This window comes from Desarmillaria tabescens, assembly GCF_030435595.1.
Source record: "Desarmillaria tabescens strain CCBAS 213 chromosome Unknown EV420scaffold_36, whole genome shotgun sequence".
Classification (NCBI taxonomy): domain Eukaryota; kingdom Fungi; phylum Basidiomycota; class Agaricomycetes; order Agaricales; family Physalacriaceae; genus Desarmillaria; species Desarmillaria tabescens.
Genome location: NW_026848335.1, coordinates 63,336 through 75,967, shown reverse-complemented (window position 1 = coordinate 75,967; position 12,632 = coordinate 63,336). Strand labels below are relative to the sequence as shown.

General features: G+C 47.0%; 2 protein-coding genes across 2 annotated transcripts; both read left to right on the top strand.

Annotated features, from left to right (window-relative positions):
* The first annotated feature begins 523 nt into the window (after positions 1 to 523).
* Positions 524 to 2,366, top strand: EV420DRAFT_747983 (uncharacterized protein). Its single transcript, XM_060483314.1, has 7 exons — positions 524 to 737; positions 799 to 919; positions 969 to 1,067; positions 1,119 to 1,256; positions 1,309 to 1,993; positions 2,042 to 2,166; positions 2,225 to 2,366. The coding sequence occupies exons 2-7, from the start codon at positions 908 to 910 to the stop codon at positions 2,234 to 2,236; spliced, it is 1,071 nt and encodes a 356-aa protein (XP_060327174.1). The 5' UTR covers positions 524 to 737; positions 799 to 907; the 3' UTR covers positions 2,237 to 2,366.
* Positions 2,367 to 9,371: 7,005 nt separating this feature from the next.
* EV420DRAFT_1646542 (aryl-alcohol dehydrogenase) lies at positions 9,372 to 11,072 on the top strand (the record flags this gene model as incomplete). The annotated part of the gene is made up of 13 exons (XM_060477929.1): positions 9,372 to 9,574; positions 9,624 to 9,660; positions 9,710 to 9,799; positions 9,846 to 9,950; positions 10,002 to 10,106; positions 10,168 to 10,243; positions 10,307 to 10,321; positions 10,380 to 10,480; positions 10,528 to 10,604; positions 10,655 to 10,699; positions 10,758 to 10,831; positions 10,886 to 10,942; positions 10,993 to 11,072. The coding sequence occupies 13 exons, from the start codon at positions 9,372 to 9,374 to the stop codon at positions 11,070 to 11,072; spliced, it is 1,065 nt and encodes a 354-aa protein (XP_060327173.1).
* Between the last annotated feature and the right edge of the window lie 1,560 nt (positions 11,073 to 12,632).

The following is a 12,632-nucleotide window of genomic DNA, read 5'->3' as shown; positions in this document are numbered from 1 at the left end:
CAGACGCCGATATCTCCTTCAGATGCTCCTCTGGCTACCCTGCTCAACCTGGCTTACGTGTTTACGATGTTGCGTAAGTGTTCAATATATACGCGCCAATCGTGTCTGATAGAATCCAGCAGAATGAGTCCAGCTTTCTGCGATGTAAGCGGGGCAAGTACTCATGCTTCACTATCCGTTCTAGTATTATCATGAAACGATGCTCTCTGTATGCGTTCTGCACAATATTCCTTCTGGTCCGTGAGCTTTTACCAAATATGTGCTATCGGAAAATCTCGATCAAAAGCTCATGTTTTCTCATGTCAATGCAACAGCAGATGTACGATTTGGAATAAACAAAATTTGACATCATTCACGCAACGATTACCTGCAGACGTCGACCTGTACGCTCTTTCCTTGCTCTGTGTATTGGGCATACTATTTCCTGTCCTCCACTTCGGGGAATTGTCATCGACAATTAGTAAAAGCCGCCGCAACCGTTATGTATAACTTTGAAGCTCAGCGATGGCACGAATTTCGTGCGGAGATTCTAGATCTCTGCTTAAGAGAGTTATTCTGACTTGTCGCTTTCACATGTTCCATGCGATGATATAGAGAGGTTGTCCGACGGTCTATCTGCTCTGTAGTTTTACACAGTATTTTCGATGAAGTCTTGGGATATGCCATTTACATCTGATACGAACAGGAATACCAGGGAAGAGGAAGGCAGGCCATCTAGAAATCAAACTCACGATAATGTGAGCTCGTGTACCACGCACTTGTTTCGGATAACGTATTGAACAGATCCCTTCCTTATAGTCCTCCGCGATCACGCCATCTTTGAAGCTCAAGTACAAGATGGAAACGACGAAGTACGAGCCAACACATACGACTCTGCAAGCCAGTATTGTAACTTATCCCAATTTCTATGCTGATAAGCGCACGGTAAGTTTCCATTTCAAGCGAACACCTCTGTCTAAGTGAACCAGATGTCGGACTGGGTGTATGACCCTTCATCCGTCCCCGACTCCATTCCTGATGTGGACGAATCTGGTCTGGCTGCCAATGTCCTTCTTGTCCCGGCTCCTGTAAGCGCAAATTTCCTTTCCCATCATTCCTATTGTCCGACAGCATTTCAGCCAGGCACAGGCGCCAACCTCCCGTCGGCTTCGTTCATGGCAAACTTTATTTCAGCCGACGTAGAGGAGTGTGCCTCATGGATTCAAGACGGCCCTCAGGTCAATGACCTTTTATTAGAATTCTATACCCCGCCACCCGTGAGCGATGTTTGGTGTATTCACATTATTGTTGTGCCAAATCTTGCAGCAGGCATACCAAGAAATTAACGCCATCTCAACCAGGTTCAACGCAGATTTCATGCACAACGGAATGCTCCCAGATACTCGGCTCGTCTCCTCCGACCTGGTTCTATTTCTCGCCCATCGTCACATGCTCGTCGATGCAACTACCAATCGATTTAATGCCCTCTTGGACAGTCTCGGGTCCTTTACTATCGTCCCGGAGACGTCTGATTTTCTCAATATCATCCTACACGCCATCTACGGACTTCCATGCTCCCAGTTCCAGCCCACTATTGACACGCTGATGACCGCAGTTTGCCTCCTCCCAAAGTACGGCTTACAGCCCAAGAAGTACATCCGACCATCGTCGCCGCTATTCAACGATATTCATTACCAAATGCCGCTCTCGCCACTTATGACATACGTTGTAGCGTCGAACTATGAGCTTGAAGAGCTTGCCGTCATGACGTCGGCTCATCTCCTGTCGTTAGATACATCTACCATCGGCGACGACATAGTAGAGTTCATCAATCCAGTATACCTCAAGCGCCTCTTTGACTTGCAGCAGAGGCGTGTCGATACGCTCAAGCGTCTTTTTGCTGTTCCTCCAAACCCACATCCTTCGACGCCTCACTGCAACTTTATAGCTCAAAAATCTTTGACTAGAGCGTGGGATCTGTATACTGCTCGTCTGCTGTGGGATGCTCGAGCAGGTGAGATACACGTTTTTCGTCCTTGATTTCAATCTGGATGCTCGGCAGATATGACTGTGGGCACCATTGAGCGTACGTACCGGACGCTTGACGACCACGTTGCATGCTTCGACTGCAAGTGTGCTCTTAGAGAGCGTGTCAAAGGTATCGTTATTGAATGGTCAGAGCAACAGGTAGGTCACTGCCTTTATTACAGAGTCCTCATCCATAAAACCGTCTCCCCCGTTACAGCGAACAATTTAGCTGATCGGTGTTTTCTGTTTTGTACGAGTCCAGTATCCATGGCTTATCAGGCGGAAACGTTTATCGACCGTAAACGTTGTCATGCGGCGACCTCGAGTCCTCGTTCCCATAAGTATCACTTGGCAAGTTTTTTCATCATCTGGGTTCCTTCTTCCCTACTACAATCCCCCCTTATGTACGAACGGGATAATATTTGGTTGGTAGAGCATATCTTTGGAATAGTTAGCGATTTATGTGCGAATAGGGATAAGTACGTACCGTCAAAACGGAAGCAAAAGATCCAGATATAACCGCTCATTACAAACTCTCGTCAAATTGGTAGCCGACTTCCAAGGACTGGGCGGAGAATGTTTGTCGTCAAGGAAACTAGCTAGGACCGAGTGAAGAGCTTCAAAATGGCACACAGCAATATCCATGAGTCGAAGCCAGGAGTAAAAGTTAAATTGAAAGGCCCGTCGCAGAAGGCCGGTCACGCGCAAAAGCCGTCAATCAACGCCAGCCTCGACTCTGGTTAAGCTCATCCCTTGCAGTGCCAGTCCAGAGATCGCCTTCCTCCACGGAATCCAATCAGAACTCCAGACGAGCACAATGGCAGCGAATGGCTCGACAATGCGGGAAATTCGTCAGAGGAAAGGCGCATACATTCAGAAAAGGAACAGCGAGCAATTCCAGGTACACTACCCAGTCTGTAGTACTAATGGCAGAGCTTTATGTCGTCCCCGACGTCGGTGGTAGCTCCCTGCTCAACTGGACCAGTAGACTCGAAGAGAGGTGGAAGAAGAGCAGTGACAGAAAACTGGAACGAAAGCAGGAGGCGACGTTGGTTTCGACCAAAACATTCTACTCACCAACATGGACCTCCGCAAAATACCGCCTTTATCGTCATTCCCGGCCGATACCAATCAGCTGTCTTACGGACCTTCAGCAGCTGCGCGCAGAGTGTACGGCGACAGCGGTATCTTCGGTAGCACGTAAGGGCTTGTTGATTCTACGGCACCATGATTGATAAAAGGGCGGGTATATCTGTGAGCAGCTAGATTTTCTGATGTGAAACTCGTCGAGACCGTTTTCTTCGACCGATATAGACTATTCCAACAGTAGCCATGCAGGAGACAGGCTGCTCGTCGAGATGAAAGAGGACCTCGTCAGTGATTGCGCATCTAACCAGCCAACTACCGCCTTTATCGTATTTCGTATTGACAACGCGCCTCGTCTTTCATCCGCCCATGCGGTAGTAGTACCTGGAAGACCCTACTACCAGCTTGGAACGTCGACAAGCCTTGACCACCTGGAATCTCGGACCCCTTCCAAGGGGTAGCAGTCACTCGTGACTAGGCGGGAGGATACCCCGGCGATGCCAACAACCCGTTCTCCAGAGTACGACAGAAGGATGGAATATGGTGGTCTCGTTTTGCACGCCCGGCCAAAAATGCCTGTGCTCAGCGACAGCAATCCTGTCTTGCATGCTTTACAACGAACACCTCCTTCAATGAGATTGGGGCACAAGACATCCGAGGTTCAAAACTTCCCGCTCCTATGACCCTGCACTCAGAGTCATAGCTGACTTCTTTCTCGATTCCAAGTCGCGCACGATATCTCTTCTCGAGCTCATTCCGCTGCCATTCAAATATTCACGTCGTAACGCTTGCAGCGTATCAGGCCCCCTTCTAAAGTATGAAAACCTTTCGTTCCCAGATCAATCAAACATACCTATCATTGCTCTGAATCCGAACGATGACACTCCGGGAATAATGCGCATATATGCGTGATGTTCTGCGACGACGTTGATCAGGATGTAAAAAGGTCAATGCGGCGTCTTTGCCGCACTGAAACCTACTGAGTTACATTCACTCAAAGGTTTCGCAGTGGGTGCGCTACGATATGATCTTGCCAGCTGCTTCATCCGAGATTCGGAACCCTGCCGTCTTGTATCGAAATTGGAGTTCTAAACTTCAAGTAGGGGAAGAGACCGGCTTGTATTGAACTTCATTATGAGTCGTGGATGAAGGGGGTACACGCTTCCGAAGGCCATCAGAGAGCATATGGATCATCCCGGGATCGTGAATACGCGAATGTCTTCATGATGTGTCATGTACGGTGCAATTTCAACGTAGAGCCTCAGGAGATAAATCGATGAAGCTTGAAGCTCAGTACTACAGCCTACAATCAAGGATTCAGGAGTGTGAGCTTCTCGCACTAAAATTAGCTGACCTTTTTCTGACTTTCCCTATCAAGACCACGTTCAACGCTGTACGCCACGCCTCTATGCCATTTTCCTCAGGTATCCAGTCCAATCTTAGATATTTCCGTTTCCACAGGAGACGACAATGCCTCCACGCATGGCCAATGTGATAGATCGTATGTATGAAAGGGTGTTTCTGCTTCTTTAAAATTGGAGTCGAGACAGGAACAGTCTGTTGATAAGCAGGTAGAGATCGTGCGAAACCATGAATTCCCTTGAAAATCATGGGCGACAAGAGATCAGAGACATGGAGGCAGGATGAAAGGCGTTTCTTGTGTGACGATAGTCACACATCAACGTCTGCCATTGGCAACATTGGCGACACGGACGACATCATCCTGAGCCCAGTAGGATTACCAGGCCATCAGTTTCGTCCTTTCCTATCGATGACGGAGAATCCAGAAGTGGTGCTGCTATGTTATTATGCACGTCCTTGAGCCGATGTCATGCAGAGGTCCCACGCAGAGACAGAAGCCGGGCGGAGTCGAATGTCATGGCCATGTAGCATAAGCGTGCCTTACGGTTCGTTTTCAGTGGCCTTGTTTCAGCAAGCTCCGCCACAGGCCGTCTTCGGCTAACCTCAGCGGGACTTCTGGACTGAAGATCGTCGTCGGTTAGGTATACGGGAGCGCAGCAGTGATGAGGAAGAGATTGTCAAGCAGATCAAGGCAGTATATGCCATTGTTTGTATCGTCGTCTCATCGCCTTGCCAGTGACCTGCCAGTACGATGCCAGCGTATAGTTTTCACTTACTTTTTGTCTACCGATTAACATCCACATCACTTAGATTTACTCCAATGGGCATGTAGAGGTGGTCTTAGGAAAGTCCATCAAGCAGTATGGCTGGGGAAAAATTGGTCGTAATGACAAAGGTCGCTTCATTTTTATTTTTTTATTCTGTTCCTTACGTAGAAACCAACTTAAAAGTGCAGGATCTGGCTAGACGGAGTTTTATTCGCCGGTAATGCGCAACATCCATGAACATATTTGTGGTCATCTGTCCGCGTCAGTCCCCAAGGCGTACGTGAACTGGTATAGACTCAAACACACGATATCTCCAGGTCGTTTTTACCGACTTGCTCCCTTGACAACACATTCTTCGCTTGTGTACAGAAAAGTTTTGGCTGTCTACAACCTGATGCCCTCCATTGCCACGAGTTCGACATAGAGAGCCTGTAAGAATACCGCACCTTCCTTCGATTCATCTGATGGGCTTATTAAACTCACGTTAGATGCATGATAAAAGTTTAGTATATCGGGATGTCAAGCTCTCGCGCCTAGCGACGTACGCTGATTTTCACCCCACATCATGGTTATGCCTGATCCCCGTTTTCTTGCCTGCCGTTTATGACATGGCTCAAGTCAGTACGTCTTATGGTGGCTTGTAACCGAACAAGACAATATATTGTATGAGTAGGTAAAAATGGATAAGTTTATACGTTCATACAGACGCCGGTGCTCTTCGACTCTTCCGCAACGTTCAGCATCAACTGGAGGACACCGAGACTCCTTACGCCATCCTAGAGATAGCTGGAATCGCGGTCTGTATGCCACAGCGTTGCTCAGCTACGGGGCGTCAGGTATCACAAATTACGAGTAGCGCTCCTCCTCTCGGTCTATCGATCTGAATTCAGACCAAAAGCCGCAGACTCTCTGCATTGAACCGAACATCAAGCTAATGCCTACGTATTAAATGTTGCGCTCGTCATCTTATGGATTAGCTTCGGTTGTTCATGCTTTTCCACGACCCCAGGAAAAAGGTGAAGCGATAAAATATCAACATCCACCGAAGAATAGTTGCCTAACAACCATTGTGACGGTGTACAAGGACCAACCGACGGTACGCGTTCCAGCCTCTCTTCTACTCAAGTTACGTCTCATTTGCTAACTCAGGGGTACGATGCAATCACATGCATTCTCCAGCCTTCAAATATTCGATTAAAACTATTTGTGGCAGAAGTTCTGAGTCATTGACCAGAGCGACGACAAAAACATCTCTCGTACGGTCTTTTTGAAGTTAAAATATTTTGTCTACTATCTTCCGCCGTCATTCGAGCTGGTACTATATTCATCTTCGTTTCGCTACGAAAGCCAAGCCAATCAAGTACAACGGATCGAATTCATTCCACTGCGGGAGACGACGTTCAAATACCAAATCATCGCTCAATATTCACACGTTGCTCGCTGCCTTGAACGATGGAGGTGATCGTGATCAAGGGTCAACAAAGGTTGCGATGTGAGCAAGTCCTTCTAACCTCTTCAGTGTTCTCCAATACTTGATCGTGAGCCTTCAGCTCCGTAACCAAACACAAGGGCGTTGTTACTATGGCCGGCTTTTACCATGTCGTGAAGTACACCCTTACGAGACGTCTGTAGAAGCGAGTCCCGCAAGTGAAGTCTAAAATGGACTTGGGTTTATCACTAAAACGAATAAGCATCCCAGACATATCCTCACATTACATGGGTACTATGCCGAGACTATTGAAGGATCAAATATCGTGCGTTACTTGCAAGGTCAATCTCGAGTCTCGACCAATACGAAAACACTTGAGAAAGCAACTGAATAATGAGGCTTAATCAAGACGGGTTCATCTTTTCGTCTTCGATTTCGATGCATCTGACATGTCACCAGTGCACAATTTGAACATTCGTCTCGCTTCAATCCTATCTATAACTTTAGTCTCAGATTGCAAAGTTGTAGATCACCGCAGTGATAGTAAGTACTAAGTAGTGCTTTACTTGAAGTATTAACTTGCTTCAATATTTAGGCCACGCCGTAGGGACCCGATAACACATTCTTTGGGTCGGACTGGAATTTGGTGAAAAAGTTGAGAAGATGGTAGCGGCATCATGCCGGTGCTGCTTATTAAGGAAACAGAAGTAGGAAAAGTACAGAAAATTCTAGTAAAATAGTATTTAGTATAAGAGTAGCTACTTTTGCAGAGCCACTAGCCAAGCTCAACTCTCGCATATGCGATACTAGAAGCGATCTCAGGCTTCATTCCCCGTTTTGCGACAGGTACGACGAGAATAGGTCTTTGAAGAGGACACCCTCGGCATTGGCTTGCCGGGCGATTACATGTTCAAGGGTACCTCGTCAGTACCGACAGATGCGCGGTATCACGTTGATTTAGTTATTCAAAGCTGGACCATTCGGGAGTTTGTGTATGCATAGAGCATATGCACCACTATATCAATGGTGACATCTAGTTGGGCGCCTTAGAACAATTGCCACTGAGCAGATTGAGGACGAGAACCAGAGAATCTAGTGTAGAAGCTCGAATTCATACGCGACTCAGTGGATCGAAGGGGGACGAACTCACTGGTACAGTCACGCTTCTTTATCATCTGCCACAATGTCAACTCCACCCACAGTCTAACCCATCATATGCATCCAGGTCGTCTATACAGCTTCTTACAATGGGCGACTGAGCTAGCTCGAGGACGTCGCTACACGTATACAGACCGATGGACCGACATCCCTTAGCGCTACCGTAGGTATCACCCCCTTGCTCAGAGTACCGGCTTTGGCTTGCATGTCGATACGAAGGCTAAGAAATCAAGAAATCTTTCAGCTTTCCTATGGCTGTTATCAACACCCTGGGGAAGGATTGCCGTCGAATGATCTTCTCTGAGACGTATTTTCGGCGGTGTGCATGATTATCAAGATCGGTGACGGCGACACTTAGAATGCGCGCCGTTCTATGAGCCATGGCAGTCCAGACCTGCAGTCTTCCGGAGGGATGTGAGTTAATTATCTATATTCTCTGAACAGTTACTGTACCTGCCATTTCAGAACTTGGCACCAGACGGCACCTCAAGAAGACCGCAGATGCGTGGTCTTCACCCCTTTTCCTAAATTATTGATAACGCTGTACATGAATTATGCACAGCTGAATGTCAGACGATATATCGTCTGGCTGGATTGATTGAACACCGTACCTTCATCTTAAGATGATAGGCTGACGGTTGGGAAGAGAGTCAAAAGTTCTAGTCTCGAAGAACCGAAGACAAACTGGTATGTCAAGACCTCGTTATCTCGAGAGTACAATAGTAACTCATACCTTCCAGGTTTTCCGAAAGATGAGTAACCAGTATGTGGCACTGGGTCTTTGATCTTTCAAGAACGACGTAAGTCCATGATCCGCTTTTGACGCCCTGTGTCCTGAGCATTGTTGTGGCAGTACCTTAAGCATCAGTGCTCAACGCCCCGCATCTTACTGAGGCCTGCATTAAGAGATTCAGCAAGTAGCTTGAACTGGTCTATGTCTAGCTCGGACGAAAGTTCTGGAAAGATCTTCGATGCTTGCGGCACCACACATGCACACCAGCTAGACCGAAGGCCGCTATTGGCAGGAGCAAGTAAAATATTCACGAAGCCCGAATTTTGTGCCCGTTTTTCTGCACCTTTGTACAATGAAGCCGATGTGGAGCCTCGCTGGCCAGTCTGTTCAGCGGAGACCGTCCCTATAATCCACTGGTGCCCTAAAAAGTTTAAGAAGTTCTTCATATTCAGCGTCGTACGCGAAAGGTAGCCGCACCCAGCTGTTGCTGGGACGAAAGCCCATACAAGTATCACCCCCGTCGCCGTCGACACTTCCACAATTCAATCGTAACAAGCCCTCCTTGCTTCCGAAACCGCTGGAAAGGTGCAAGAATGGAGAACGTGGTGGTACAATGCAAAGCACGAGGGCGTCTCATCACGTCCACTGCCGGTGTAATGTGGAGGCGGCGACTCTGAGAAAGTGCCGTTGTACGTATCCCAGGCATTCACGGTAAGAGCCCACAACAATATCCTCTTTGCCGGGGCAGCTTCCAGTCATGTCACGGCTCACATCACGAGAGGATACAAAAGATGCAGCAGCAGCTTTTCCAGGCCTCCCCCAGCCCACGATGTCCCTTCCAAGTACAGATATGTCCTACGGTCAGTCCCAAGCCACTCTAATGATCTCAGCTCACAAAATGCCTAAAGTACGCCTCGGATCGTCAGGATTGAAGGTGTCGAAGATAATCCTTGGTTGTACAGTATATGGGAGTTCCGATTGGTACAGCTGGGTGCAAGATGAAGAAGAGAGCATCAGGCAGATTAAGGCCGCGTATGTCGTCGTCGACCTCTTTTCCAATACTCATCTTACTCTCTGCCAGTTACGATATCGGAATCAACACCTTTGATACTGCCAATGTAAACTTTTTGTGTGTCCTCTTCACTAATCAAGGCTAACATGTGTTAGATTTACTCTAACGGACAATCCGAAGTTGTCTTAGGCAAAGCCATTAAGCAGCACAATATGCTGCGGGAGAAGATAGTTGTGATGACAAAGGTTAGTCATTTTTCTTTGAGTACTGTCACAAATGACATCTACGCAGGTTTTCCATCCGGTGACACGATCCATGAACGAGCGAATCCCTGGTCAGGCATCAGCGCTGGCCGATTCCAACGGATATGTGAACCAATATGGACTCAGCCGCAAGGTCTCCGCGAGCCTAATTTTTTTAAAATTACATATTCATCGAACCCTTCAGCACATATTTGATTCGGTCAAGAAGAGCCTGGATCGTTTGCAACTGGATTATATCGACGTTCTTCATTGCCATGAGTTCGACTCCCAGACCCCGATCCATGAAACGGTGAGAACCGCATTCATGCGAATTCTTCTGTTCATCGATCAACTGGACATGACTTCTTCAGATGCAAGCCCTTCATGACGTAGTAAACGCTGGTTATGTCCGATATATCGGAATATCGACTTGCCGCGCCTGGCAATGTACGTCGGTCCTCTCTCTCACGCTAATGTCACACCCTGATATCATCTCCTTCTCCTATACAGTCCATATCATGCAAAGTGCTTTTCCGCCCAAGAAGTCATTTTGAGAATGCTAACAACCTGCACAAATTTGTAGATTACGCACTCGTCCATCACCTGACACCATTCATCGCGGTTGAAACTGACTACAATATTCTCTATCGCGAGGACGAAAATGAATTGTTCCCCACTCTGAAGGTTTGTCCTGTGTACAGAACGGTACTAGCAGCTGACCTTTGCCTCAGCATTTCGGCGTCTCTTCCGTACCTTGGTCCACGCTTGCTCGTGGTACTTTGGCCCAACCTCTTTATTTTAATGACAGGTATACGCATCTTATGTACGCTATCTGATTTACTCACACGCACACCGAAGAACTACCGAAAACCACGCAGGGTGGCATAATAAGATTATCTCGAGGTGATTCATACCTCTATCTGGTTATCAGATTCACTCCTGACACCTCTTTCCACATCAGGGTGGAAGAAATTGCTATCCGAAGAAACATCACCATGACGCAAGTCGCCGTCGCATGGTCCCTTAGTCGAGAAAGTATAGTGAAATGTCGTTGTCTCTTCTAATAATCTACTGATTTCGATGCCTCAGGTGTTTGTGCCCTAGTCATTAATGCATCGTCCACCAACAAACTCTTGGACGCTGTTGGTGTGTTTGTCTTCCTCGCTTTCATCTCCCGGCAATAATGTGTTTGATAGACGGTTTGAACGTGGTGCTTACGGCCGACGAAGTACAGTATCTCGAAGAACCATATCGTCCTCAGAAGCTTCATTATTGAAGAAGTACGTAATGCTGTTTCTTAAACCTCCGGAATACATGTGGCTGCGATACGTAGGAAGGAACGGATTATAGATCATCATTTCCGTTCTATCCAGTGTCAATGACCGATGTACCCGCTCTTAAACTTTCCAGGAACCAAAACAGAGTACCAAGATTGTAACAGAAATCGCTTCGAAGGTTTCGAGTGATGATGTCATTGAGGTTGTGATAGACGCCCGGTGAGCTGCCAATCCTCTGGCGTAGGCGTGGGCGTTGGTAAAACTTGAAGATCCCAACGGCTGTTCGTCAGTAAACGGCGTCATCTGTGACAGTCCGGTATTATTTAACATGATGTAAATAGGTCATTGTTGCGGTGCCTTTATGCCACACTGAAAGCTATTGAGTTATACTCATTGAAAGGTTTGCTGGGTGATAGTGGGTACATTACGACACGATCCCGCCAGCTGCTTCATAGCCGTATATGAAAGGGTGCATGCTTCCAAAGACCATCAGGAGGCATACGAATCGTTCTCTATGAGAAACGCGAATACATGGCTCGTATGTCTAGATGGTGCAGTGTTACCATGTTACATGTACTGAGCAATTATACCACAGGGCCTCCCAGGAGAAGAAGCTTGAAGCCCAATATATCATATCCTATGATCACAATGACTGTATTAATGGAGATTCTGAAATGAAAGCAAAGTCGGTAACTATTGTGGAGCGATAATCATAACGCCCACGCAACGTTAAAAGTTTCAATTCTGTTCTTTCAATTAAAGTAGAGAGTTTCAGCGGTGACCGGACCCCCGGGCTTTTCACTACCTAGTACCTATGATGCTACACAAAAGAGTTCGAAAGCCCTTAGGTCGCTGAGGTTGGATATCTCAGCGTTATTCAGGTTCGTCACTCCAGGAAGATCAGTACTTACACTGTGGGAGGCCCCGTGGAAAGAAAAAAGTTTGTGCTTCTGTGAATGGTCGGAAAGGGCTTCTATTGCTTGCAGGTAGTAAAATCAGATGTCAGACCAGCCAAGGTCAGATGGAACGAGGCGCGGAGCTGTGTGACTGCTGAACGCTGAAACGAAGGGTGAAGTCATCAATCTATTCTTACCGGGTTTCTACAAAATAATGAGAGTCGATCGAACTTTTTTTCGGCTGCCCAATATAGTAATTCATAGATACCGGTTTTCTTTCAACAGCGACTCAACACCAAGAGCAACAGTAATGATAGAATAAATGGTTTAGAATTGATTCCCGAAGCAGTACACAATGTTCTGGTGTCATCAAGTCATGCAATGGAGCCTGCAGTGATGAAGAAAATACCGCTGATTTGGGATTTGACAGACCAGATTAGCGGATTCATGAGGATCACAAACCAAAGGCCCAGGTGGTGATATCAGAGCCTTTGATGGATAATTTGGAGAAATATAGCCCAGTTGTACGTCAGGAAGGTATAATTCGCAGTGCTTATGCATTTGGTGGAATCCAAGATGGGGAATTACTATATTGGGCAGCCAAAAAAAAAGTTCGATCGATTCTCATTATTTTGTAGAAACCCGGTAACATAGCTTCTACAA

Coding starts and splice junctions, on each gene's coding strand:
- EV420DRAFT_747983 (XM_060483314.1), top strand. Junction 1,068..1,118: donor TCCTTCTTGTCCCGGCTCCT/GTAAGCGCAAAT, acceptor ACAGCATTTCAG/CCAGGCACAGGCGCCAACCT. Junction 1,257..1,308: donor AATTCTATACCCCGCCACCC/GTGAGCGATGTT, acceptor ATCTTGCAGCAG/GCATACCAAGAAATTAACGC.